We start from the raw sequence: 27,986 nt of genomic DNA, 5'->3' as shown, positions 1-27,986 counted from the left end.
AGTTCAGTTCTAGTTCAGTTCTAGTTCAGTTCTAGTTCAGTTCTAGTTCAGTTCTAGTTCAGTTCTAGTTCAGTTCTAGTTCAGTTCTAGTTCAGTTCTAGTTCAGTTCTAGTTCAGTTCTAGTTCAGTTCTAGTTCAGTTCTAGTTCAGTTCTAGTTCAGTTCTAGTTCAGTTCTAGTTCAGTTCAGTTCTAGTTCAGTTCTAGTTCAGTTCTAGTTCAGTTCTAGTTCAGTTCTAGTTCAGTTCTAGTTCAGTTCTAGTTCAGTTCTAGTTCAGTTCTAGTTCAGTTCTAGTTCAGTTCTAGTTCAGTTCTAGTTCAGTTCTAGTGCAGTTCTACTTCAGACCTATCGATATGTCGAGGCTTCTATGGGTGGAACTGTCCAATTACTCTGACTAAATCAGACTGAACTAATTAGACTAGTCGTTGTGTGTCATTCACAAGGAATCTGCAACTTAGAAAATTCCAAAATAAAACATTCGAACGAGATCAAATTGAGCGATCGTGGCTTTTAATCGCTAGTTCTGAATATCCAATGTAAAATGTGCTGCGGGACATGTTGCGCCTCCCTATTTAGGTCACGTGTCGTTCATAATATTCAATTCAGGACAATTCAGGCCGTTTTCAGTGTTGACGTTCTTAAAACCTAATATGTAGTCAATGTATTTAAATCGGTCGTCTTGGTTTAAGTATTATGATCCTCAAAACAACTTGTTGTTTGAAATCTGGCAACTAATTTCTCTGGTCACTTATTTATTCCACCTACCACAGCCTACAAAAGTGAGCAACTAGCAACACACCAAAATAATGATGATGTTTTTACACTGATATAGAGAGACTGGCTAACAATATTGACGTATTCATACGTACGAATAGAACAAAAAAAAACTATAGAAAAATATTTGATAATGCATCGAAAATCGTAAATTTTAACAAGATGCTCTAAAGGGAGGTTTTAAACACAACAACTGCAAAAATAAAAAAATCATAATAAGAATTCAAAACTGAATGAATTGGAGAACTCCAACCAATAACATTTGAATGCATGAATTTGATTTTGAAAACTGCAGTATACGATTTTGTTGAGTGAGAAAATCAAGAAGCTTTTTGGGAGGCACAAAAACTCATCCAGGTATAAAATGTTAGAACTTTATGAACTTTGGTTGCAGTCATCTCCGGTTAGTGCGAACTTCAACATTGAAAAAATAATAGATTTTTAAGAAATTTTAAAATAAATTTGTGGAAAAAGTGAAATTTACAGAAATTTTTAATTATTTACTTATTTCGTTGAAAACGGCAAAAGTTTAATAGTCTTAAATGGATTTAAATTTATTTATTTTATTTTTAAATGGTGAGTTTTATCCTGCTGCTGAGAAAAGTATATATGTAACCTAAAAACCTTAACTCAAGTCAAGGTCTCATGGTTTCAAAATAACAAAAAAATTAATAATTTTAGCACGATCATAAACAAGTGCTTATGAATAGTGTTGTCAAAAGTTTGAATAATCGGTTACTTGTATGTAATACTAAGAATGACTTACTACACATTTGTTATATGGAAACTGGTAACCAGGAAATATTATAATAATAATAATAACTTTATTATAAAAACAAGATACATTTTAATCAAAGTGTAAAGAAAATTTCAAAATTTCTGATTATTCTCTTTAAAACTGAAATAACTATCCAAAATATTGTAAATTATTAAAATAACGATTCATAAAATCGTTTCAATTTCAAAATATTAAATAATTTTTATTATGTTTATTTTTATTATCTGAGTTTTGACTTTTATATGTAAATAACCGTTCTTTCTAACACCCGATTACTTTCATAATTAAGAACACTATTTGCAAATTTTACAGTTATTACTACTACTCAGTTCTATTAACGCTTCACCAGCTCAGAGAGCATTTCCTTTTTTGGCGCGCTCTTTGATTTTATTAACGTTTTTTCTTATAAACTTTATTTACTGTTATTTTTCTTTGGTGTATTTGGCCAAAGTTGGTTTTTGAAAAAAAGTGAGAAACAGACCAAAGACGATAGTAAATAAAATGGAAAACTATTTTCAAAGATTTTTATCATTGACCGGAGACATGTGTGTACTTGGCCTTAAAATATTTTGCTACAGTAGTTTAAACATACACAAAGAATATGAAATATTTGGCAGGTAATGAATGATTATGAAACACTACATGCAATAGTTATAAGTACAGTTTATTACTTTCAAGAGATTTTTAATTGTGAAACTTAAATTACTTAAGAGTTCAAATCATATTAATTGAAACTAAAGTTTGGAATGGGTTTTGTAATGGACCGACTAAAACCATTTTCAACAGACTTCGCACGAAATTCCATTAGCATAAAATTGTGGCTTGTAGTTTGATTATAAAGACGGATGCATTCCCAAAATTATAGAGCCAACACGCGGCCAATTTTGCTAAGATTTCCATCGATGTAACTTTATATCAATTTCAAAAAATTACTCTATATAAATTACTCTCAATAGTTTCCACGTTTGAATTCATTAAATAAATAAATTTATTATAATTCATATTATTTTTCTTATTACAGGTCTTCTTCTTTTTAGTCCTATATGTTGGGTGAGTTCTCTATTTTCCCATATGCAAAAATAAGAATGTCTATAAAAACTCCATTGATTTCAGGCTCAAAGTGGTTATAATTATGGTCGCAGTGAAATAGCTGGTGGAAATATTCCAGCTACAGCTGCTGCTCCTATAAGACCATTAACCGGTGGATTCGCTCCTGCCTCCGCAGCAACAGCTGCTTTTCCTACCTCGCCCACAGCGTTTTCTGGAGTTGGTGGTGCTGCATCCAGTCCCTCTGGACCATTTGGTGGATTTTCAGCACAAAATCAAAGAGGAATTGGTGGTTTAACAGGCAGCGGACCAACAGCTTATGGCGGAACCGCCGGTAATCTACCAAAACGACCTAATTTATCGCAAAGACCTACAGCAACGGGTGGCACAGGACCTGGTAGTATTTATGCACCTAATACACAATTTTCAAATACTGGCACGGGTAGAGGTAGTACTGGCACGGGCAATAGTATAGATGATGATTACGATGGTGATTTTTCAGCCATACCAGGTGTCCCGGGTGTTGATTATCCGATCTATAGTCAAGTGCCACAAACAAATTTTGATTGTGCTCAACAGCCATTGCCAGGTTATTACTCAGACATTGAAGCTCAATGTCAGGTCTTTCACATATGTGCCCTAAATCGCACCTATTCTTTCCTTTGCCCCAATGGCACCATTTTCAGTCAGGAGGTTTTGGTATGTATATGGTGGAATCAGTATGATTGTGCTTCAGCCCCCAGTTTATATGCCAATAATGCATTTATCTATGATTATGGTAATGAGAGAATACCCACAAATACGGGATATCAACCCAGCTCAAATCAACAAATCGGTAGAGCTCAAACAAATCTTTTATCATCAAGTGGTACAAGAACAGCTCCCAGCACCTCGGGACTATTTTCAGCACAGCGTATACCATCGTCGGTAACAGGTGGTGGTGGTAATATAGCTGTACAACCTTCTTCCCTATCGGGAGTAGCAGCAAATGCTGGCCGTTTCAATCCCTCAGCAACAAATGCTGGAGCCCAAACATTTCCCGCCACCCCGACACCATTTGGCTCAGTCTTACGACCCGCCAGTCCAGCCGTTGCCACCACGCCCGGAGGCGGCGGCGGAGGAAGTGGTTACAATGCCAATTTACCAGAAACTGCATTTGGAAATGCTGCAATTGCTACGCCAACAACTAAAGCAAGAGAATACTTGCCTCCTCCCTCCCGCAGGCAATAAAATGTGAGATCTTTCGGTAAATTTGCTCTAGAAGAATGTAGTTACTTTAACAATAGATTCCCCAACCAATCGATAACGATTTTTGGCTTTTGTACCCGGTTTAAATGTTCCTTATGACATTTCTGTTTGAAATTATCGAAAGTATTTCGTTATTCGATAAATTTCCGTTTATTATAAATATATTTTAGGTTAGTTATATAAAGATTCATTTACGTAATTATCTTTATCCATCACTATTCGAAATTTTTTGCAGGCATGCCTTTCTGTAGTTTAATTTTAATTACATCATTCATTTATTATCATGTACAATATATATTTTTATAGCAAATAAAGTATTTCTTGGAATGCATAATTTTTTCTTAATGAAACAAACGTCCTTAGAAAGGTCGGTAGTGGTAGTTCACCGCGCGCATAATTAGAACTAAAAGTTTTAACAAAGTTTACATGGACGTATTCTAAGTGAAACCGTGAACTAACTAACTAACTAACTAACTAACTAACTAACTAACTAACTAACTAACTAACTAACTAACTAACTAACTAACTAACTAACTAACTAACTAACTAACTAACTAACTAACTAACTAACTAACTAACTAACTAACTAACTAACTAACTAACTACTAACTAACTAACTAACTAACTAACTAACTAACTAACTAACTAACTAACTAACTAACTAACTACTAACTAACTAACTAACTAACTAACTAACTAACTAACTAACTAACTAACTAACTAACTAACTAACTAACTAACTAACTAACTAACTAACTAACTAACTAACTAACTAACTAACTAACTAACTAACTAACTAACTAACTAACTAACTAACTAACTAACTAACTAACTAACTAACTAACTAACTAACTAACTAACTAACTAACTAACTAACTAACTAACTAACTAACTAACTAACTAACTAACTAACTAACTAACTAACTAACTAACTAACTAACTAACTAACTAACTAACTACTAACTAACTAACTAACTAACTAACTAACTAACTAACTAACTAACTAACTAACTACTAACTAACTAACTAACTAACTAACTAACTAACTAACTAACTAACTAACTAACTAACTAACTAACTAACTAACTAACTAACTAACTAACTAACTAACTAACTAACTAACTAACTAACTAACTAACTAACTAACTAACTAACTAACTAACTAACTACTAACTAACTAACTAACTAACTAACTACTAACTAACTAACTAACTAACTACTACTAACTAACTAACTAACTAACTAACTAACTAACTAACTAACTAACTACTAACTAACTAACTAACTAACTAACTAACTAACTAACTAACTAACTACTAACTAACTAACTAACTAACTAACTAACTAACTAACTAACTAACTAACTAACTAACTAACTAACTAACTAACTAACTAACTAACTAACTAACTAACTAACTAACTAACTAACTAACTAACTAACTAACTAACTAATAAATGAGTTCTTTGTTATACTAAATAAATTTCGTTTATAAAAGTCTGTCGGTCCATGACTGGCCCGAAATTTTATTCGAAAATCAAACAATATAAACCATTTTAAAATATGCCTCCCATTTAGACCCCTACACTGGTTCTTCCGGTGAAGAGCATTTTATGATCGGACATGTCCTACTATAATTTCCATATTGTGTTTTATTTTTAAATTAAACATCAAACGGAAAATAAACGAAGTCAATCAATATGAAGATCACTAAAAGAACAATTTTAATTTTGATTCTAAGTGCTGCAATTGTTGCAACGAGTCTCACACTTATAACGCAACTTGCGGGATTTCGTTGGGAATATAAAAAGTTTAAACAGTTCTCACTGACATTGGTTGTCATAATGCTGATACGTTACATATTCTTGGAACATATTGTATTTGTTATACAAGCATTGATTGTAACTTTCAAAGGCCAGTCAGCAGACATTGGACCTCAGAATGGGGAAGAAGAATTAGATGCAGAAAAACTAAACAATATTTTTAATCCCTTGTTGACCTTAAAATTGCGTTTGAAAAGTTTACAATATCAATTGAAACTAGACGCACGTCATAGAGATGAAAACCTAAATTTGGAATATAAACAATTGACCGAGGATTTTTGGCTATTTGGAAAATATTTCCTATTACTTTTACTGGTTGTAGTATATTCCCAGAATTCGTATACCTATTACAATACGGCCACCATGCGCAGCCTATTAAATCAGAGTTATTCTTCCAACTACAAGATGAAGAGATTGATGACCATTAATGATTTATACTTTTGGATAAATGATACCTTAAGATCGGCTATTCATGAGGGATATGATTATGATGAACCAGGCAGAATATATTTTCCAGTCGGCAACTTATTGGGTGTAATGCGGCTGCAGCAGGTTAGACATGCCAACAAGAAGAACAGCATGTCGAATATGCTTTTTGACGAACAGGACTATTTGCCCAGATGGCAAAAATTAAATCGATCCCTACCCTATATAGATAAATATTGGCGCATTTATTACCCCTGGTTGTCGAAACATTATGAAGGTTTGTCCAATTGGTTGATGGTTTTCAGAAATATGGCTTCACTTTATGCCTACATCGAAAATAAGGGTTATGTGGCTCTGTTGGCGCGTGATCATAAAAATAATGACAAAATTTTAAATTTTCTTAAAGATCATAACTGGTTGGATACCTCGACTGCAGCAGTTTTTATAGATTTTACTCTCTATAATGCGGATTCCAATATGTTTACCATTTGTTCCATACTAGTGGAACAGACACCTTTTGGTGATTTGGTTTGGCAAATAGGAGTGGATTCGGCAGAGTTATTATGGAATATGAATGAAATTACCTGGTGGTGGTGGCTGCTTCTCATAATGTACACATTCCAATTGCTGCAGTTTTGCCAAGTAATGGTGGTACGCTCATGGTTTATGCCCGGATTTTTCAAATCCGCCTGGAATTGGGTAGATTTTGTTATAGTGATTCTCAATGTTATACTTTTATTATTTGTCATCATCCGAGAGTATTATGTCTTGTATGTAATGAAGACCTTTGTATTGGCCAAAAAACTGGAATATGTGGACTTTCGCGTGGCCTGCGTTTTTGATTATACAGCTACCGTGACACTTGGATTTCTTATATGCCTAGCTTCGATACGTATTTGGAAAATTTTACAATTTTCCAGTATCTTTCGCATATTTAATCGTACCCTATATACTTCAACAGTTCCTCTTATTTCCACCGTTTTGGTGATTCACATATTCATTAGTGCTGTTGGTTTGGCGGCTCAAATTTTAAATGGTAGTTATACCGAAAATTTTTCCCGTTATCTTAAAAGTGTCACATCCATAATGAGCTTTTCTTTTGGATTTAATTCACGCTCTAGTCCCAATGACTTAAGTCATGGTGGTGGAGTCTTGGGTTTTATTCTTTATCTCATACTAATGTTTGTTGTCGCTATATTTCTTATCAATATGTTTATTACTCTTATTTGCGATCATTTCTCTAACGCGCGTGAAGAAAGGGATCAAGAATCACCGGATAAATTAACTTATTGGCAATTTTTAATGATGGAATATTCAGGTATAAAAGAATATTTTATGAAAAATCTGTCCAGTTTTTCTAAGAAACAAAATAAAACAGTGAGAACAGATATTAATGATCATATCGATGTGTTAGAGAAAAAATTGCAAGATCAAAGCATAGCGGAATATGCAAAATTACAAGAACATTCAGTAGATCAATTATATGATAAGGAAATGCAAAGAGCCGATCGTTTGCAGAACATAGCAACTATTTTGAATCTACAAATAGAAATTTTACATCGCTTGATTATGATGCAATCTTTAGAATGGGATTCAGACAGTGATTCCTAATTTGAAGTGGACGATGGAAAGGTGTAAACATCTGTATCCAAGGAATCGTTTGCGAATTATAAAATAAAAATTATATGTAAATGAAATAATAAAAATTAAAAAATGAATCGAGTTTATTTCTTCTATTGCACAATATTTTTGTAAAGTTTTAAGGTAGTTAGTTAGTTAGTTAGTCAGTTAGTTAGTTAGTTAGTTAGTTAGTTAGTTAGTAGTTAGTTAGTTAGTTAGTTAGTTAGTTAGTTAGTTAGTTAGTTAGTTAGTTAGTTAGTTAGTTAGTTAGTAGTTAGTTAGTTAGTTAGTTAGTAGTTAGTTAGTTAGTTAGTAGTTAGTAGTTAGTTAGTTAGTTAGTTAGTTAGTTAGTTAGTTAGTTAGTAGTTAGTTAGTTAGTTAGTAGTAGTTAGTTAGTAGTTAGTTAGTTAGTTAGTTAGTTAGTTAGTTAGTTAGTTAGTTAGTTAGTTAGTTAGTTAGTTAGTTAGTTAGTTAGTTAGTTAGTTAGTTAGTTAGTTAGTTAGTTAGTTAGTAGTTAGTTTAGTAGTTAGTTAGTTAGGTTAGTTAGTTAGTTAGTTAGTTAGTTAGTTAGTTAGTTAGTTAGTTAGTTAGTTAGTTAGTTAGTTAGTTAGTTAGTTAGTTAGTTAGTTAGTTAGTAGTAGTTAGTTAGTTAGTTAGTTAGTTAGTTAGTAGTTAGTTAGTTAGTTAGTTAGTTAGGTTAGTTAGTTTTAGTTAGTTAGTTAGTTAGTTAGTTAGTTAGTTAGTTAGTTAGTTAGTTAGTTAGTTAGTTAGTTAGTTAGTTAGTTAGTTAGTTAGTTAGTTAGTTAGTTAGTTAGTTAGTTAGTTAGTTAGTTAGTTAGTTAGTTAGTTAGTTAGTTAGTTAGTTAGTTAGTTAGTTAGTTAGTTAGTTAGTTAGTTAGTTAGTTAGTTAGTTAGTTAGTTAGTTAGTTAGTTAGTTAGTTAGTTAGTTAGTTAGTTAGTTAGTTAGTTAGTTAGTTAGTTAGTTAGTTAGTTAGTTAGTTAGTTAGTTAGTTAGTTAGTTAGTTAGTTAGTTAGTTAGTTAGTTAGTTAGTTAGTTAGTAGTTAGTTAGTTAGTTAGTTAGTTAGTTAGTTAGTTAGTTAGTTAGTTAGTTAGTTAGTTAGTTAGTTAGTTAGTTAGTTAGTTAGTTAGTTAGTTAGTTAGTTAGTTAGTTAGTTAGTTAGTTAGTTAGTTAGTTAGTTAGTTAGTTAGTTAGTTAGTTAGTTAGTTAGTTAGTTAGTTAGTTAGTTAGTTAGTTAGTTAGTTAGTTAGTTAGTTAGTTAGTTAGTTAGTTAGTTAGTTAGTTAGTTAGTTAGTTAGTTAGTTAGTTAGTTAGTTAGTTAGTTAGTTAGTTAGTTAGTTAGTTAGTTAGTTAGTTAGTTAGTTAGTTAGTTAGTTAGTTAGTTAGTTAGTTAGTAGTTAGTTAGTTAGTTAGTTAGTTAGTTAGTTAGTTAGTTAGTTAGTTAGTAGTTAGTTAGTTAGTTAGTTAGTTAGTTAGTTAGTTAGTTAGTTAGTAGTTAGTTAGTTAGTAGTTAGTTAGTTAGTTAGTTAGTTAGTTAGTTAGTTAGTTAGTTAGTTAGTTAGTTAGTAGTTAGTTAGTTAGTTAGTTAGTTAGTTAGTTAGTTAGTTAGTTAGTTAGTTAGTTAGTTAGTTAGTTAGTTAGTTAGTTAGTTAGTTAGTTAGTTAGTTAGTTAGTTAGTTAGTTAGTTAGTTAGTTAGTTAGTTAGTTAGTTAGTTAGTTAGTTAGTTAGTTAGTTAGTTAGTTAGTTAGTTAGTTAGTTAGTTAGTTAGTTAGTTAGTTAGTTAGTTAGTTAGTTAGTTAGTTAGTTAGTTAGTTAGTTAGTTAGTTAGTTAGTTAGTTAGTTAGTTAGTTAGTTAGTTAGTTAGTTAGTTAGTTAGTTAGTTAGTTAGTTAGTTAGTTAGTTAGTTAGTTAGTTAGTTAGTTAGTTAGTTAGTTAGTTAGTTAGTTAGTTAGTTAGTTAGTTAGTTAGTTAGTTAGTTAGTTAGTTAGTTAGTTAGTTAGTTAGTTAGTTAGTTAGTTAGTTAGTTAGTTAGTTAGTTAGTTAGTTAGTTAGTTAGTTAGTTAGTTAGTTAGTTAGTTAGTTAGTTAGTTAGTTAGTTAGTAGTTAGTTAGTTAGTTAGTTAGTTAGTTAGTTAGTTAGTTAGTTAGTTAGTTAGTTAGTTAGTTAGTTAGTTAGTTAGTTAGTAGTTAGTTAGTTAGTTAGTTAGTTAGTTAGTTAGTTAGTTAGTTAGTTAGTTAGTTAGTTAGTTAGTTAGTTAGTTAGTTAGTTAGTTAGTTAGTTAGTTAGTTAGTTAGTTAGTTAGTTAGTTAGTTAGTTAGTTAGTTAGTTAGTTAGTTAGTTAGTTAGTTAGTTAGTTAGTTAGTTAGTTAGTTAGTTAGTTAGTTAGTTAGTTAGTTAGTAGTTAGTTAGTTAGTTAGTTAGTTAGTTAGTTAGTTAGTTAGTTAGTTAGTTAGTTAGTTAGTTAGTTAGTTAGTTAGTTAGTTAGTTAGTTAGTTAGTTAGTTAGTTAGTTAGTTAGTTAGTTAGTTAGTTAGTTAGTTAGTAGTTAGTTAGTTAGTTAGTTAGTTAGTTAGTTAGTTAGTTAGTTAGTTAGTTAGTTAGTTAGTTAGTTAGTTAGTTAGTTAGTTAGTTAGTTAGTTAGTTAGTTAGTTAGTTAGTTAGTTAGTTAGTTAGTTAGTTAGTTAGTTAGTTAGTTAGTTAGTTAGTTAGTTAGTTAGTTAGTTAGTTAGTTAGTTAGTAGTTAGTTAGTTAGTTAGTTAGTTAGTTAGTTAGTTAGTTAGTTAGTTAGTTAGTTAGTTAGTTAGTTAGTTAGTTAGTTAGTTAGTTAGTTAGTTAGTTAGTTAGTTAGTTAGTTAGTTAGTTAGTTAGTTAGTTAGTTAGTTAGTTAGTTAGTTAGTTAGTTAGTTAGTTAGTTAGTTAGTTAGTTAGTTAGTTAGTTAGTTAGTTAGTTAGTTAGTTAGTTAGTTAGTTAGTTAGTTAGTTAGTAGTTAGTTAGTTAGTTAGTTAGTTAGTTAGTTAGTTAGTTAGTTAGTTAGTTAGTTAGTTAGTTAGTTAGTTAGTTAGTTAGTTAGTTAGTTAGTTAGTTAGTTAGTTAGTAGTTAGTTAGTTAGTTAGTTAGTTAGTTAGTTAGTTAGTTAGTTAGTTAGTTAGTTAGTTAGTTAGTTAGTTAGTTAGTTAGTAGTTAGTTAGTTAGTTAGTTAGTTAGTTAGTAGTTAGTTAGTTAGTTAGTTAGTTAGTTAGTTAGTTAGTTAGTTAGTTAGTTAGTTAGTTAGTTAGTAGTTAGTTAGTTAGTTAGTTAGTTAGTTAGTTAGTTAGTTAGTTAGTTAGTTAGTTAGTTAGTTAGTTAGTTAGTAGTTAGTTAGTTAGTTAGTAGTTAGTTAGTTAGTTAGTTAGTAGTAGTAGTTAGTTAGTTAGTAGTTAGTTAGTTAGTTAGTTAGTTAGTTAGTTAGTTAGTTAGTTAGTTAGTTAGTTAGTTAGTTAGTTAGTTAGTTAGTTAGTTAGTTAGTTAGTTAGTTAGTTAGTTAGTTCCTTCATACCTGCTCTCAAGTGCATCACTGCGTCACATCTGGTGCGCAGAATGCTGAAAATTCATGTGTAGTATGATGCGCCAAAAAACGACAAAACTCTTTCATATCATGAATTTTGCCGCACAATTTTTTCCTAACCATTTTATTGCAAAGTAATTATTAGTAAGGAACAGGCCCCCTTCATTATACTCATTTGCAAATACTAACAGTTTCTTGAAAGTAAATTTTAACAGTTAATTTATATACAGTAGTTTATTTTGTAAAAAATAATACAAATTCAGCAAAAGGATAAAATAACAAAGTATAAAAATTCAATTCTTTTAAAATTATTTTACATTTTTAAAATGTAATCGATATTAATAAAAAACAATAAATGGATTATTTCAATTTAAATTAAATTTCAAATAGCTTCCCTTACAATGCCACGATTACGAAAAGTAACCTGTTGCATACAAATGCAAAAACTACGGCTATAATGGAAATTCAGTGCCAGCGCTGAACGTTCGTCGACTAAAAAGATAAAAAATGTCACACGTCCCTCGGGACAAACCTCTTGTGAGGCTACCACCCAATTGTCAGTATATAACTTGGGTTTGTGCAAGTTAAGTTGTGATAAAAACAATTTAGCATCACTTGCTATGCCCTCGTATTTGGCATCGAAGCAATAAATTAAAGGTGTAATGGCAGGCAAACGTAAGACCTTAAGACATTCCATGGTCTTCATCTGCAAAATATCCTCAATGCAACGTGATAGACATTCGAAGGCATAAATATTATCACAAACGATGGTAATGTGACTGCCATTGTTGGTGATGCTGTGAAAAATGGGTGTGGCTAAACCCTCCTGCTGATACACTCCAATCCAACCAACCAGTTCGGTGCGTATAAATTCAAATACGTGATCGGCCACGTGTGGATTATTGTCTATGAAGATTTTGGCAACAATTAGGAAATCATCATCGACCACATGATTTATTGAGGCTTCGGCTGCCAAACGCAATTGCATTAACTCAATTTCCGAATTAAACGTTTGTCCTATAGCATGCAAAAATTCTGGAGTACATGGATCTTTTACGGAGAATTTCATTTTATCTAGTTTGTATGTGGTTAGGCTCTTAGTTGTTGTTGTTGCAATTGCAGTCTTTGAGGGTAACACTGTGGCTACAGCTTTGACCAATTTTTGGTTTTCTTGATTTGGAGTTTGCTTGGTAGTAGTAGCCACCACAGCTTGTTTAGCTACCTCAGCTACTGGTCTAGTTTTTTGTACTTGCTGCTGAGTACTTACAAACGTTTTTTGTACCAAAGCTTTTTGTTGCTCCTTTGCGTTTTGAGCCTGCTTAGCAGTCTCATCTGCTTCCATTTTAAGACGCAATCGTCTTCTTTGCGCTCTAGACAAATGTTGAGTTCCCGTAGTGCTGGTCACCCCTGCTTCTGCTCCCAAACCCTTGCGATCTGATTTCTTTTCTAGCATCAAGGGCTCTAATATACCTTCGGCGTTTCTACCCAATCCCTTGCCATTTTCGTAGCCCATTTTCACAAGCAACTCATATCCCTTATTACCTTCTTCAATTTTTGTTTCAAGACCTTTCTTTAAATTAGCCTCTTCCAATGCTTTGCGATTTTTTGGCACCGGCTGATTTTGATGATTATTCATATTGCTGCCGTCATCATTCCTCTTCGCCTGCCGATTTAAACGGTTTCTTTGACGCCTTGAAAGTGCACGATAGGAATACTCTTGTTGAACGTTGTAATTGTATTCGTAACCAGTGACATTGCTGTTGTAGTAATTATTGTTGTAATTATTATTGTAAAAATAGTATCCATGATAATTTAAAGCATAGCAAACTAGCCAATTCAACATTTTTATTAGACCCGAAAAAAATTCGACAATTAAAAAAGCAACAACAATCGGCAGTTGACAAACAAGATTCATAAGTAACGGTTTTTCAAATGTCATTCATTAGATAATCAGATAAAAGTGCTGCCAAATTTAAAAAAGTAAACAAAGTTTTAGTTAGGGTTTCTAACATGAGTCATATGAACAGTCTACTAATAAATAGTCGACTATATTAGTTGTGCTTTATTACTTAACACGTTAAGTATTTATAGAAATTTCCATATTATATATTTTAAAAAGAAAGTGTCGCAGAATGATTTCTGCATATACAGAACAGATTAGTGTAGAATTTTATTATTTTCAGAAGTGGACTCTATATGATCAATTATTGTCCCATACAGCTTTTATTTCGAAAGTATATCTGATAGAATTGTTAAAGATTCGGATATCGCAGATATCTGGGGTCTTCTGGAAACTGATTTCAATATTCAGGACATAAGGATTAAGAATATACAAACATATATACTTTATAGGGTCGGAAAATTTTCCATAATCCTGTAGATCGAGGTCAAATTATGGACCAATTTCATTTTTTTCAAATATCAAATTTCCTTTAATTCAAAATTTCCATCTATAGATTAGAATATTTCCAGTTTTAATACAGATTTCAAAGAAAACACCATTTATAACTAATTATATACAACTTTATTTACTTTTCAAGTCCTTAAAAAAATCAAAATAAGTTTGTTTCACTTTACTATTGCTATGCACTACATTTCGTTTTAAGATGGACTGATAGAAAGGTTTAAAATCCTTATTAATAAAGTTATAACGTCCCTTTTTCAGCTTAGGTTGACACTGTTTCGGTAAAGGTATGGTAGGATTAAAGACCATTTGAGTACTATCATACTGCTCAAACAAATCAAATGCCGATCTGAAAATACATAAAATAAATTGGAATTCGTTAGTTTTAAAATCCAAAAATACTCACAATTTTCCAATTTCCGAAGGCAAAGAACCATCACCAGATGCTGGTACGCCATTAGCAATATGCATAGCCATCTTACGCACTGTGGGATGGTAATGTCTAGCCAAAGTACTTAATTCATATAAAGCTGTACACGAGGCATTACAATATTCTGGATCTTCTAATTCTGGATCGTATTTACCCGAACCAATACTATCATCTGTATCGAGTAGTATATCCAAAACAGAGGTCAATTGGAAAGTGGTCTTAATAGTACCCAAACTGGCCAGAGTACCATGATGCAATAGATTTAAACTAATCGTTAGTAAACGTTTAACGAAGGCCATTAAACGTTGTTGACTCATATTACGTCTTCTCTTAACGAGTACCTCATCAAGGGTCTCTAGGATGATTCTAAAATCATCATGATTTTTACCAGCATTAACAGCCAACATATTTTTATAGAAATGTTGATAAAAACGTATGGGATCAATGTTTAAGACTTCACCCTGACCTGAGAGTATAACGAAAATGGTTTTAATGCAATGCAACTGTTCACGGTAGCCCAACTCTTCTTGTGTCTCTAGGATATTATTAAGAACTTCTATTAAATCGGAGAAGAAATCCAAATTAATGACATGGGCGAATCTGTAATATATAAATGGTATTTAAGATTAGATTTGGTTTATTATAAAAAAGCTTGAGTTTTCGTATAAAAATATATATTGCTATCTCAAGCTTTCCTATATAAATCTATATCGCAGGCTCAACATATCCTTTCAGAGCCTTATTTTAATAGAATTTTATTAATTACTCACTCTGCCAAACCCTCTAAAATTGCACTCAAAACTTTTGAAGTCGGGTCATTCTTCAAGACTCTGAAGTAAATGTTAAATAACATTTTAACAATTTCAGTCAATTTGAAATGTTTGGTCTGCTTGTTTTCCTCAGCTCTGGTCTCTTCCAATTCCTTGTTTAATTCCGCCAATTTCTTGCGCCTCTTACGTTCCTTCTTAGACAAACTCAACAAACGTTGCCGATGAGCTTCCAACTTTTTCTGCTTCAATTCATTTTCTTTTTCAGCGTCTAAATTAACATTTTTAATTTTAAGATCCTGCAGACAGGTAATGCACTCCAAGTGTACATTATTATTTTTGGTTTTAATCAAGTGATTTATGCGTCGTATAATGAAAAGTGTCATGTCCAGTTTTTTGTCGTTGGCAAACACAAAACGGAAACATTTATTTACAGCATCACGCATACGGGGATAATTGCTGTTGAGCATGTAGACCAATAATTGAGCAATATTTTTGACATAATTGAAGTAGGGATGGGCTATGAGAAGATCACACATAGATTGTACTGCCACTTCGGCCATTTTAACAGCTTGTGGTGTTATGCGGCCATGACCCTTACGATTCACAATGGCCGTTAATTTTTCCAAACGTTGCAAGAATTTTTTGAATTGCTGTAGCAGGGCATTTTCATAGGTTACTCTTTCCAAGGTGGCTTTACGTACTTGCTGCATTTTAGTATCAATCTGACCTACACGATATTCGGGTAAAATATCTTTGAAGATTTCCGTTAGAGAAATTATGGCCACTTTGCGTACTGTTAGCAGATTGGGTACACCGTTAGCGCCAGTCTCATCCATTAGCTCAAACAGAGCGTTAAAATTGCGCATTTTATCTTCCGGTTTCTCTAGGATACCTGAACAGATAATACCAATACGATATTTTTGGCGCTCAATTTCCTGTTGGCGAGCTATCAGCAAATCTGTAGTGGAAATCATTTTCTTTTCGGCAGCCGCTTTAATAGCGCTCTCTTCTTCATCGTACACTATATCATCATCACTGTCTTCATATTCTTCAGCAGCTTCTTCTTCGTCGGCATTCTCTTCGGGCTCCTCTTCAGCTTGTCCCTTCTTTACTTTGGGTTTTGGTTTATAATCGACTTCAGCGGTACGTGTTATAATTTCACCATCACGACTTTTAATGGGCAACAAATCCACTTTAATTTTTTTGGTTTCCTCTTCGAGTGCCGTATCCACTGCAAATTGTTTCTCCAAACCCACCGAATGTTTAAGATCATCATGTTCTGCCTCATCCTCGACAGCATGTTTACGCTTACGTTGCTTACCCCTTTTAAGCTGTAAATATTCCAAATCCTCACCATCTAACATATCGGCCACGTTGTCCAACAACTCATCGTCATCTTGATCACCATCCTCATCCACATTCATAGGCAAACCCAAAGATTCACGTTTATTTTGTTTTTTCTTTTGAAACACATCATCCTTTTTACGGGCTTTTTGTATGAAAATATTTGATCCCCGCTCCTTGGCTGCCTTTTGCTGTGCCAGTTTCTGCTGTTGTTGCTTGCTCAGAGGAGCCTTTTTGTTTTTCAAATGGGCCGAACGCTTCACGGAACTGATTTTTACCTTTTTCTTTAAAGAAACATTTATTTTTAATAAAATATTTTATTGTACTGTGACAATAAGTACTTACTGTTCCCATTTTAATTTAAAAATCCTTTTAAAATATTTTAGAAATTAGTATTTTTTTAGAAAATTTACACAAATTTCTGCCGCGTTCAAGAAAAGAAAAACAAATGAAATGACATCTCTTCGAGCACATGTCAGAGCCCTGCGCCGACAAATATTAACGCCTGCGGCGACTGACACTAAATATGTCGGCGGCGGCTTAAAATCGACTGTAAGCCGGCTAAGTTTTCAACCACGTTTATTTTTTAAATTTTCAACGATTTTAAATAAAAACGGAATCCGAGAGATCTTTCTGGGATTTTGGAAGCAAATATATTGTTTATAACAACCAAACAGAGCAAGCACAAAAGTTGTGTTAGAAATTATGCAGGGATGGATAAAAAATTCTTAAAAATTAAAAACAAATCATTTCTCCAAGTTTTACGAGGATCGGCCTATATTTGACCCTATGCTCCATATAAAACATCTTGCGGAAAATCAGTTTCTAAAAAATTTTGCATTAAGAAAAAATGATCAATAACGTAAAAACAAAGATATTTTATTCATTTATTCAGTAATAAAAAAAAACAATTTGGGCAAAATAATATTACATAGTCCTGTCTGTTTTGTAAACCGAATCCTAGTAATTTCTCGTTTAAAAACGAATTCGCATTTTTTCTCGTTTTAAAACCGAGTACACAAATCTAGTGGAAAGAAAATCGAATGTAATTTTATTCTAATAAATTTAATAATTATTTTTCTGTGTTTTTTAATACAATTGTAACTAAATATAAATGCTATGGGCATTTTAGAAATTCCTCGCATACAGATTTTTATACAATCAGGAAGCTGCTTGTACAATTTTAGGTTCAATATTATAGAAAATTCGAAAAGTATTAGTAAAATAACAAAGAAGTACCAGAAAGTAGCTATCCTTTTTAAATGTTCGTTCAATTAGGATACTGCGTGTTTAATTTTATTATGGTTCATGTTTAATTTTATCTAGGTTCATTATAATAGAAAACTCAAAAAGTACCCTTTGAAAAACGAAAAATTACCAAAGAGCGCTCTTTTATAGATTACCATTAACTCCGGGCTCTACATGCTTAATTTCATGTTTCTAGGATCAATATTATAAAAAACACAAAAATTACCTTTTGAAGAACGAAAAAGTACCAAAAAGAGCTCAATATTATAGAAAATTCAAAAAGTACGTTTTGAAAATCGAAAATTACCAAAAAGTCCCCTATTATATATTATCACTTAATCCAGGCTCCACATGCTTAATTTCATGTTACTAGGTTCAATATTATAACCTAGTAACAAGAACGAAAAAGTACCAAAAAGTCCCCTTTTATAGATTCTAATTTACTCCGTGCTCTACATATTTAAAACATAAAAAGTACTAGTCGAAGTACGATAAAGTACCAAAAGTAAAAATTCTCATTTACTTGGGGCTTTAAATGCTTAATTTCATGTATCTAGGTTAAATTTTTATAAAAAACTTAAAAAGTGCCAGTCGTAGAATGGCATGCTTAATTTCATGTTTCTAGGTTTAATTTTAAAGAAAACTCAAAAAAGTACCAGTTGGAGAATGAAAAAGTACCAAAAAATGTCACTTGGTATTATTTACTGTTTATAAATCTAAAAATGTTATCTAAATTGGATCATTGTGTTTGAATAAAATCAAATTTCAACAACAGTTTTTATCCGTTTATTCCCTAAAAGGACCGAATTTGAAAAAAGTACCAGACCGCTTATTTTTTAAATGAACGACGATAAGCTTTATACTGTTTTTGTATATTTTCTAGTTTAGGAGATATGAGGTTACCGAATTTACCCGTTTTTAACCCCTTAACAGAGATGGGGTAGTACACTAAATTATTAGTTAAATCAATATTTAACTAGCACTAAATATTCTTTCAAAAAATATATTTTTCACTAATTTTCAGGAGCTTATATTTTTAGCACTAATATTTTTTAGTGGTAATGTTATTTTTTTTAACTATAACTCAATTGAGTGGTAGTGTAGAAAAAAGATCTACACTCAAATAGTTAAAAATTTGAACAGTCACTAACAAAAGAATTTGTAAGACAATAAATGATTTAATTTTTTAAAAGATACCTACATCTATTAAAATGGAAAATACAGATTTGGTTAGCGATGGCACTATGTTAGACCCTACATATGCAGTTACCCCAACAAAATCTCATGCTTTAAAAAGAAATGGTTGAAACACCTAAATTCCAAAACTTTTGCCTTCTTCTGCTCAAGTATAACGATTTTTTCTTTAGCGGAATGGTGAAGTCGCCTCTGAAAATTAAATTAATTGGTTAATTTTGTACCTCGATTGCCACGTCATCTGCGTTGGCAGTTGCCAAAATGATGTGGTTACTGGATGTTTTTTAGGCAATAGCTTGGAACCTTTGTAAATAATACAAAAGCTTTACTAATAACGCCTACTGATATTAAATAACAAATTATAATTTCTAATAATGTTAAGTTTATTTTGATTATTGTTTGGCATTTGTGAAACATCTATTTAACTTTTTTACGATTTGGTAAGTCTGCTTCTGATTATACAATTTTCTGGTAACTCCATCGTGGAATCTGTTCTTACTATAATAATTATTTGAATTGCCCTGTTGTTTTGGATAAGTAAACAAACGCATGTAAACAAACGCATCTCAACGAATTTCTATAAATATTGGAAAAATTCCCTGCCTGAAAAATGTCTGACGAGGAAGATGATTATATGTCTGATAAGTTTTTAGCTGGGTAAGATATAATGCAGCAGTTTAAAGCTAATTTATTACAAAGTTTCTTTTAAAAGTTTACAGGAGGTACGTCCAAGTCTAATAAATAATCGAGCAAAAAAGCGTCAATTTGAAATGGAAGTTAAACACAAGGAACACAATAAGAAACAAAAAGAATTAAAACAATTTTCAACAGCTAATGTGGACAACGACAGGCTACAGCAGGCGTTAAGTAAACCTTTGGCACAAGAAAATAAAGGATTTAAATTGTTGACTAAAATGGGCTATAAACCAGGACAAGCTTTAGGAAAACCTGTCAATAATGAAGAAACCTCCTCCTCCTCAAATTTGCAAACAAACCGGTTAATAGAACCCATAGGCATCACTTTGAAAACGGATCGTCAGGGTTTGGGTAGAGAAGCAGCTCTTCAAGAATTAAAGCAGAGGCGAACAAAAATACTCCAAGAACGCCTAAGAAAAGAAGCGGGAGGGTCCACAAGTATTGAAGATTTTCGTCGTAGAACAAATCAAAAACATGAAGAAAAATTTGTACTTAATGCTTTAAGACGCTGCCAAGTGACTTGTGAAAACTTGGATCTGGAAATTAACCTCGAGAAACCTGAAATGCCTTGGTTTTGGCCGGAAAGAACAAAAGAAACGGAGGAAGAGCTGGAAGCTGAAAAAGAAACTAATAAGGAAGAAGTAGAAGACAATGAGCAGGAACTGGAAGAGGAAGAGTTTACTTACCAAGAGAAATTAGAAATGTTAACAAACTATGTGCGAACTTCATATATGTTTTGCTACTGGTGTGGTGTACGTTATAATGATGAACAAGATTTAAATGATAATTGTCCAGGTCTAACTAAAGATGACCACTAAACTATTATTCCAAATTTATTTGGTTCATGGAAAAGATCTTTAGAAACAGAGGAACTGTTACAACAACTAAACTAATTTTGTAATATTTGTAAAATAAATCAAATGATCTAATATTGTCAGGTATTTATGGGTTATGTTTATTCGTTTTTGTTCTTACAATTATTTAATTTGTTTTAAGTTAAGCTTGATCATTTTACACATACAAATGCATTTCATTTTGTTAAAAAAAGATGAAATTTTTGTTTAAATACTTTTTTGATATAATTAAACTAATTATGCTTATACATAATAAATAATATTTAAGGAAATTTTTTAAAAAATAGTTAAAAAGTTAAAAAAAGAACAAGAAATAAGTATTTTTTCCGGAATGATGCTAGACACGTCCTTCGAGTTTTTGTATTAAATCATGACATTTTTCTATGACACTATAGATGAACGGTCTTTCCATAGGATCCATACGCAGCATATAGTTGATTAAATCATTCATGTCCTGTAAATGAAATGTTAAATTTAATTACACATATTTAACAAAATTAATGTTATTATTCCTACTTTACGATCTGATCAGGGATTCCCTTATCTATCTATCTATCTATCTATCTATCTATCTATCTATCTATCTATCTATCTATCTATCTATCTATCTATCTATCTATCTATCTATCTATCTATCTATCTATCTATCTATCTATCTATCTATCTATCTATATAGCTATCTATCTATCTATCTATCTATCTATCTATCTATCTATCTATCTATCTATCTATCTATCTATCTATCTATCTATCTATCTATCTATCCATATTTCCATTAACTTACCTGGGAATAAATGGAACTTTCAGGTATATTAATGTTTCCGCTCAAAACTGCTAAAGCCACACTATCACCCTTTTCATAGATGGGATCGAAGGGACAGTGGAAGAAGCACATGGCGTACAAAACACAGCCCAAACTCTGTAAAAAGCAATATGTTAAGAATAAATATAATTATTACACTCCACTTCCACCTAAAACTCACCCATATATCAGTTCTCTCATCTATGGTACAGTACGATTTAACTGAAAACAATTCTGGTGCTCTATAAACTATTGAGCTACGCTCTTCTGCCTCATCTTGCAAACGCTGAGCCTCCGACTGTCCGCATATCTGCAGGCGAGCCTCAGTCATTGAACCCAAATCTACTATAATGGGTTCAAAGGAATCGGACAGACATATATTGGCTGTCTTTAAGTCTCTATGAGCTAAAGGCACAGGTTTCGCCTCATGTATTGCTCTTATGCCTTCGCAGATACCCAAAAATATTTGCATAATCTGAGCCTCGGGCATATAGTCCTGCTTTCTGGCACGCATTTGCAAATGATCTGCCAGCGAGCCATGTTTGTAATACGGTAAAACAATGTATAGAGTACTCGTTGTATTTATCACAATATCAGCAGAACCCTTGAGTTCATAGTCAATCACTTTGATGACATTTTCAGAGTCAATACGTCGACAGTTTTCTATTTCGCGCAATGCTATATTTTGATCGTCTATGCTGTGACAGGTGATACGTTTAACAGCATACAATTTCCGGGTGATGCTGTTTTCCGCAAGGTCAATTAAACTGAAACCACTGTCGAGAAATACAATCATAAATTTTTGTTGGTGTGAAAATAAATCTTATTTTTAAATCTTTGGCTCTCATCATTAAATGATAAGATTACAGTGTTATTTAAAAGTATTTCTTCATATGCCGCTTTCTTACCCCTGTGCTAGTCTATCTTTTACAGTGTATTTGGTCCCACTGATTGTTAGTGTTTCTTTGGAGCAAAAGCATCCACGTTTGATAATGAGGGCCCAACCTAAACTATTCATCTTGTTGCTGTTATTGCTTCTCCCCTTTTCTTTATTTTTAAATTTAGCACAATTATTTTATTATATTTGTTAAAATTATTTTAATTTATTAATAATTTTGTACAATTTATAGTTTTGTTGTAAAAAAAGTGAAATCATTTAAGAGACAACAAAACAAAATCTAAATTGTCAATTTTGACAAACAGCTGAGAGTGTGGATGATGAAGAGAGCAGTGCAGTTGTCATGCAACAGAATGATTCAAGTATTATGATATGTATAATGAAAGTAAAAATTCGTAAAAATTTACGAATGAATAGTTGAAGTTGATTATTTTGTCGTAATAAAGTCGATAAGTCTATGTTGTAAGAAAATTTTTAATATATTATATAATGATTATTCTACTTCATAAACAGTGTGAAAGCATAAAAAAAATCGATATTAAAAAAACTATTGAAAAATGTTTTTTGTTACCGACAGACATAGCTAAATATTACTTATGGAAACTATAGTTTTAAAATTTAGTGATGAATGCGAAAAAATTGTTGACAAATTTTTCCTCGATAGTTGCGAATTTTGCACCCAAATATCCTGGCAACTATGTACAGAAAAAAGTTTTCAGGTTATTAATCCTTAAATACATGGGGTCAGCTATAAGAATGGAGACCAAGCTACCCTTTTGTAAAAACCGCTAAAAAACTCGAATCCAACATTTTTTTAACGAAAAATTTACCATTTTCTCGAAAAATCTAAAAAACTACGTTTTCTTATGTGTACCATATATGGTACGTCATGCATTCAGACTACATTTAGAATAAAATATAATTTTGTGAAATTATTCAAATTTTTATTATATTTTAATTATAGCTTTTTAAAATCAGATCGGAAAGTTAATAAAAGGTATGCTGTATATAAAATCCACCATAAAAAAGATGGTTCGTGTATAGATTTTGAAATTTTGATCTGTCCGTCCGTCTGACTATTGAAAGCTCGATAAGTCCTAAATGGGAGGAGATAGAGTGATATAATTTTTCACAAATATTCCCTATTAACTAGGCTTGTTTGGTATTGAAAATCAGCAATATCGGACTAACAGAAAAAATAAAGAAACATAAGAACATTATGCCCGTCTTTCGATTTTTAAACTAAGTTATTAAAAACAAGGTACTGGGAATGAAATTTTTCACAAATAGTCTTAATTGAAAAAATATATGAGCCAAATGTCACATTTAAGCTAAATTTGTTAGAATTACGCTTATTTAAAGTCATGTACCATATATGGTACGCTATACATTTAAGGGTTAAAGAAAATATTCAAATATTAACTTATTTAAACCGAAGCTAGTAAGCTCCACAATAGTCAACAGTTTGATTCACCACTAAACTTACCGTTAAATTTTTTTACACGTTCCTTTTATCTAAGTCACCCTGTTGTTTTACTCAACAGCTGACTCCACCTAACAATTTGTTTTTTTGCACGTTTTATAGATTATAAATTATTTTTTGCAAAAAAAAAAAAAAAAATAAATGAACAATTAATTAACATTTTATAAACAATGGTAACAAATAATCAAAATATTAGTACAAATACTGAAACAGAAGAAAATGCTGATTCTTGGCAAGATTTACTAGGCATTACGGCCGATCCGCCAGAGCGCAGGGACAAATGTGAACAATGCAAGTGAGTAAAGCGATTTTTATATTTCAAATGTATTTCTTATTAAAAGTACCTATTTGTTTTCTTTCAGGAGACCCCAAGTAGTATGCTGGTGTTCCTCTTTACCTAATCCTCCTTTGGATATATCCAGTTCTGTTGTCATACTGCAACATCCAGCTGAGGAAAAACGTTCACTGCGCACAGCTTTAATGCTGCAGTTGGGATTGAAACCCGGCAAGTGCACTGTGTACAAAGGCAAAAAATTTCCTACGCCAAAAAATCAAGCCGATCTAGAACCAATATTAAGTTCACCCAACTCTTTATTACTCTATCCTAGCCGAGAGTCAGTGCCTTTAGAGACAATAAAAGAAAGAACACAAACAAACGGCACAGCCACGGGACCCTTTACTCTGATACTAATAGATGGAACATGGCCACAAGCAAAAGCCATCTATGCCAGTAGTCCCATGTTGCATCATATGACACAAGTTAAACTTATCTCAGCCGGCTCCAGTGATTACATTATACGCACCCAACCCACTGAAGGTTGTCTCAGTACGCTGGAGACAGCTGCTCAATCTTTAACAGTTCTAGAGGGACGTCCGGAATTACGTGAACTCTTAGTACGTCCTTTGCATACGCTGTGTAAATATCAACTCGAAAATGGTGCCGTAGAACATCAGTCCAAAGAATTTAGAATCAAAAATAATCAATATCCCAAACAGATTGGTAAACGTCTCAATCGTTTACTTAATTATAGTACGATTTGTAGACCACCCGCCAATGAGGAACAAACGCCTGCCCCTTCAGACGACTGTCATTTACAAGATACATGAGAATGTATTGCGTTAGTCATACGATGAATTTATTTCAATATAGTCAGAATTTGACGTCTGTTCTCTATAATAGTTTAATATATCTACATGCATTCATTTAATACATATTATATATATATACACATAGCTAAATAATGCAGCCATCGTATACATATGAATACTTATCATATGAAGAATTCCTAAATAAATTTTGTGCAAATTTAAATTTCATATCTGTGGTGTCTTGAGTTAAAGGTAAGATCAAAGATTTTTACAATTACATATGTATGTTTTTCCATGTGAATATTGTAACAAACATTTAAATCGTTTTATTTTTTTAATAAAAATAGCGAAACTGGGCATTAAAATTAAAGATTCCTATAAAATTTTTTCATACAATTCAATTAATTATATTAAACAAAATGTTATTTGTTGTCTGTTTACAAGAAGAAAAACAGACTCTAAATAATTTTATTATACTTTTAATTCAGTTTTATTAATAATTTTAAATTAATTTCATTACATTTGAGGTCTTAATACAAGAGTTGTAAATATATGATTAAAAGTAAGAATTTTATTAAAATCTAAAATTATTTCCGTTCCACTTGTTCGCCTTGAATTTAACAAAACTGTTTTTTTTTTTTTTGCTCACATAGGTTTATTTCTTGCATCAACCAGTGCTCGCAATGTCAAGCACTTGGCAATGGCATATGTTCGCACGCAGGCATTTTTCTCTTTAGCTAAAAATGAAATGAAAATAGTTGTTAAAAATGAAAATATCTTAAATTTAAATCAATTCTTTAACTAAATAAGTAAAAGTCCAAAAAACAAAATAATTAATAATAAAGTTAATTTTTGTATTAGGATTGTGCCAAATAATTAGAAATATGTTTTGATATACTCACCTCCCTCTTTCTCACAAACTTCTATGCTGTCACCCGTGGCCGGCCAAATATTTGCTCGTATTTTTTCAGCATTTAATTTCCAGTTATCAATTAAGCCAGATTTTTCATATACACAACGTACGAAACACTAAATTAAAATACGAAACACTAAATTAAAATTAATAAAATTTGTCTTAGAAATGCAGTCAAGAACTTTAAAAACACGACACGGGTCTTCGCTCCGGTAATACATCGAGTTTTACTCCCGAAGATTGTCAACTCAGTGACTGTATCAAGCGAAATATTTTTTTCACAGGAAAGTAATATCGACCTCAGTCGAACTGTTACAACAACAACAAAACAAGTAAACGTGTAATATTCGCCTATGCCGACAATAACGGAGGGTTTTAGATCTTTAGGTTAGATAAAGAAAGGTTGAGCACTAAAACTTGCATAGAAACTGAAATAAGGGTATGATTAAGGAAACAGAAAAAGAGAACGGACTGAAGGTACACTAAGCCCTAAGGGATCCAACCTGGTTTCTGAAATTAATAGGATTTATGGCTTGAGTTGCTCCCTGCATTTTTCCCAAATTCTTAGTGGAATATGTTTCCCAGCCATTTCAGCTCAGTGCTCTATTCTTACTAGTTCTTTTAAGTATTTCCATAACCTACAGAAGTTCGGTATAGAACAATGCTCCACAGTCCTTATATTATATTTCCAGTTCTATAAGTATGCTGGTTTCTTTCGTCTTGGTCATAAGGCTTTTTATACTTTGCATTCCATTTCGTTATTTTACAGTACTGATTGATAATGTCTCTAAATCTTTCAGAGATTAAGTTATAATAATGTCAAATTTAGGTAGGTCAAGGTTCAAACCTAGCTATTTCATTCGCTACACCCTTCGGACAGTTTATCGGATATAATCATTTCATTATTTGGACACTATATTATACATAGTTGTCACCCCAAAGTCTAAAGTCGTAATTCTGTGATCTGAAAATCCACAATGAATGGGAGGTCTTTATGAATCGATAATTTTGTTATTTGATGTCATAGATTTATGCTGAATTGTTGACGAAAAGTCTAAACCTAGATTATACTTTTTTAATTACCTAGAATTCCAATTGACCACGAAATTTATCACATCAGATTTCCGTGTCCTATATCAATAAAATCAAGTTTTTGGCCCTATTTGAGATGTTATAAGAATGTGAAGACAACTTTAATTACATCTCGGAAACGAAGAAGATTTAACAGAGCTTTAACCTATGTTATAATGCCAACAGATTGGACTTTCATATGATATAACAAAAAGGTATCTTCGCGCTGTTGTAATCTCTCAAATATGGCCAAAAATGGGGTTTTTTCAAACTTTTCGAAAAGCCATTTTCTGAATGCGGACCTTGTATAGGGGGAGGGTCTAGGATCAAATATTGCCCATTGTTCGAAATACTTTAAAATATGAATATAAGTATAACTTGGCAAACTTTTTACGATTGCTGCGAGCATTTAAAATGACTAATCTTAAGCTCCAAACAAATCTTATCAATAGATAATATTTGTGGGAAATGTTGGACCATTAGCTCCCTCCGTGTGGTCCCTATCGTACTTTCAACACACAGACGGAAGGATAAACAGACGGACATGACTTGATCTTCTTATGATCTAATATGTAAGGTTCCAGAATATACATTTATACAAAATTTTATCGTTTACTGGGCATTGATAGGAAATATTAAAAAGTTTTATATTAAGATAAGAAATTTTATTGCTTCATTTATGATTCTTAAAACGATCAGACAATTTTGTAAGAGAGCAATTTTTTTCAAAACTTACCATGCCTGTTTTATCCACCAAATCGGGCAATTGACCCGTTGTATTAAATTGCACATAATATTCTGAAATTTAGTAAATCACTTGTTACAAATATGAATAAAATATTCAAACAATTATATATTTACGCATTGGTATATAAAAACTAGAATTACACAATGAAATCAGCTCATCAAAATTAATAAAATTAGGATTTTCCGGCATATTAGTGGTGGTAGAACTTAATAAAGCGGCATCAGTACTTTGTTTAATATCCTTAAGAAATGACTCCTCATTGGTAATATATATACTACCATTATCCTTGGCCTTTTGCAAACACTCAATAGAACCGAGTAGAATGAAGGAAAAATATATTAAATAGAACTGTAAACGATACATGACCTACAGAGTTTCCGTATTGACTGCTGGCGCACTAATTTAAAAGTGACAGTTTTATAGCAGTTATTTTACACTTTCTTTCTGACATGCAAAACAAATTATTTTTAATTTTTTTTATAATAATTTTTATTGGCAATAAAATATATAATACATAAATACTTTAATTGTGTAATTAATGTTTTGTATTAAAATTATTTATAATATAGTAAAAATACAAACTTAATTTCTCTTTGTGTATGATAAACAAAAAAATATAGTATGTAAATGTCTATTTTATAAAAAACATTTACAAATATTACAGTTAATTTTAAATTATACAATTTAAATTTTAAAGTTTATTATTAAATAGTGTTTCTGTTAAAAATTTATTAAATTTTGAAAATTTATTAAATTTAAAACCT

The 27,986-nt window shown here is 31.6% G+C and overlaps 8 protein-coding genes across 9 annotated transcripts; 4 read left to right on the top strand and 4 right to left on the bottom strand.

Moving 5' to 3' along the window:
• Nucleotides 1–1,173: 1,173 nt before the first annotated feature.
• Nucleotides 1,174–4,151, top strand: LOC119607824. The gene is made up of 3 exons (XM_037961930.1): nucleotides 1,174–1,349; nucleotides 2,573–2,601; nucleotides 2,665–4,151. Exons 1-3 carry the CDS (start codon nucleotides 1,316–1,318, stop codon nucleotides 3,826–3,828), a joined length of 1,227 nt encoding a protein of 408 aa, XP_037817858.1. The 5' UTR covers nucleotides 1,174–1,315; the 3' UTR covers nucleotides 3,829–4,151.
• Nucleotides 4,152–5,529: 1,378 nt separating this feature from the next.
• LOC119607832 (polycystic kidney disease protein 1-like 3) lies at nucleotides 5,530–7,704 on the top strand. Its single transcript, XM_037961939.1, has one exon. The coding sequence runs from the start codon at nucleotides 5,545–5,547 to the stop codon at nucleotides 7,702–7,704; it is 2,160 nt and encodes a 719-aa protein (XP_037817867.1). The 5' UTR covers nucleotides 5,530–5,544.
• A 3,841-nt stretch (nucleotides 7,705–11,545) lies between these two features.
• On the bottom strand, nucleotides 11,546–13,179 carry LOC119607833. The gene has a single exon (XM_037961940.1). The coding sequence runs from the start codon at nucleotides 13,119–13,121 to the stop codon at nucleotides 11,661–11,663; it is 1,461 nt and encodes a 486-aa protein (XP_037817868.1). The 5' UTR covers nucleotides 13,122–13,179; the 3' UTR covers nucleotides 11,546–11,660.
• A 604-nt stretch (nucleotides 13,180–13,783) lies between these two features.
• Nucleotides 13,784–16,757, bottom strand: LOC119607821 (nucleolar complex protein 3 homolog). The gene is made up of 4 exons (XM_037961926.1): nucleotides 16,572–16,757; nucleotides 14,883–16,510; nucleotides 14,089–14,712; nucleotides 13,784–14,031 (listed from the first exon to the last, which is right to left on the bottom strand). The coding sequence occupies exons 1-4, from the start codon at nucleotides 16,578–16,580 to the stop codon at nucleotides 13,803–13,805; spliced, it is 2,490 nt and encodes an 829-aa protein (XP_037817854.1). The 5' UTR covers nucleotides 16,581–16,757; the 3' UTR covers nucleotides 13,784–13,802.
• A 2,431-nt stretch (nucleotides 16,758–19,188) lies between these two features.
• On the top strand, nucleotides 19,189–20,302 carry LOC119607829 (G patch domain-containing protein 11-like). 2 transcript variants are annotated; one of them, XM_037961935.1, is made up of 2 exons: nucleotides 19,189–19,325; nucleotides 19,381–20,302. In XM_037961935.1, exons 1-2 carry the CDS (start codon nucleotides 19,279–19,281, stop codon nucleotides 20,180–20,182), a joined length of 849 nt encoding a protein of 282 aa, XP_037817863.1. In that variant the 5' UTR covers nucleotides 19,189–19,278; the 3' UTR covers nucleotides 20,183–20,302. The 2 variants fall into 2 exon arrangements, with proteins under 2 accessions (XP_037817863.1, XP_037817864.1); XM_037961936.1 differs by having other exon boundaries at nucleotides 19,199–19,325; nucleotides 19,388–20,207.
• LOC119607828 (serine/threonine-protein kinase 16) lies at nucleotides 20,294–22,215 on the bottom strand. The gene is made up of 4 exons (XM_037961933.1): nucleotides 21,929–22,215; nucleotides 21,202–21,796; nucleotides 21,003–21,137; nucleotides 20,294–20,672 (listed from the first exon to the last, which is right to left on the bottom strand). Exons 1-4 carry the CDS (start codon nucleotides 22,036–22,038, stop codon nucleotides 20,556–20,558), a joined length of 957 nt encoding a protein of 318 aa, XP_037817861.1. The 5' UTR covers nucleotides 22,039–22,215; the 3' UTR covers nucleotides 20,294–20,555.
• Nucleotides 22,216–23,454: 1,239 nt separating this feature from the next.
• LOC119607830 (tRNA-uridine aminocarboxypropyltransferase 2) lies at nucleotides 23,455–24,713 on the top strand. Its single transcript, XM_037961937.1, has 2 exons — nucleotides 23,455–23,696; nucleotides 23,764–24,713. Exons 1-2 carry the CDS (start codon nucleotides 23,572–23,574, stop codon nucleotides 24,506–24,508), a joined length of 870 nt encoding a protein of 289 aa, XP_037817865.1. The 5' UTR covers nucleotides 23,455–23,571; the 3' UTR covers nucleotides 24,509–24,713.
• A 256-nt stretch (nucleotides 24,714–24,969) lies between these two features.
• On the bottom strand, nucleotides 24,970–27,629 carry LOC119607831 (general odorant-binding protein 84a). The gene is made up of 4 exons (XM_037961938.1): nucleotides 27,336–27,629; nucleotides 27,211–27,272; nucleotides 25,393–25,519; nucleotides 24,970–25,227 (listed from the first exon to the last, which is right to left on the bottom strand). Exons 1-4 carry the CDS (start codon nucleotides 27,583–27,585, stop codon nucleotides 25,136–25,138), a joined length of 531 nt encoding a protein of 176 aa, XP_037817866.1. The 5' UTR covers nucleotides 27,586–27,629; the 3' UTR covers nucleotides 24,970–25,135.
• Between the last annotated feature and the right edge of the window lie 357 nt (nucleotides 27,630–27,986).

The sequence above is a fragment of the Lucilia sericata genome, unplaced genomic scaffold, assembly GCF_015586225.1.
Source record: "Lucilia sericata isolate MDLA Ls3-8-SP2 unplaced genomic scaffold, ASM1558622v1 Contig000754F_arrow, whole genome shotgun sequence".
Classification (NCBI taxonomy): domain Eukaryota; kingdom Metazoa; phylum Arthropoda; class Insecta; order Diptera; family Calliphoridae; genus Lucilia; species Lucilia sericata.
Note: the sequence above shows the minus strand (reverse complement) of the source record. Positions and strands in the feature narration are given on the sequence as shown.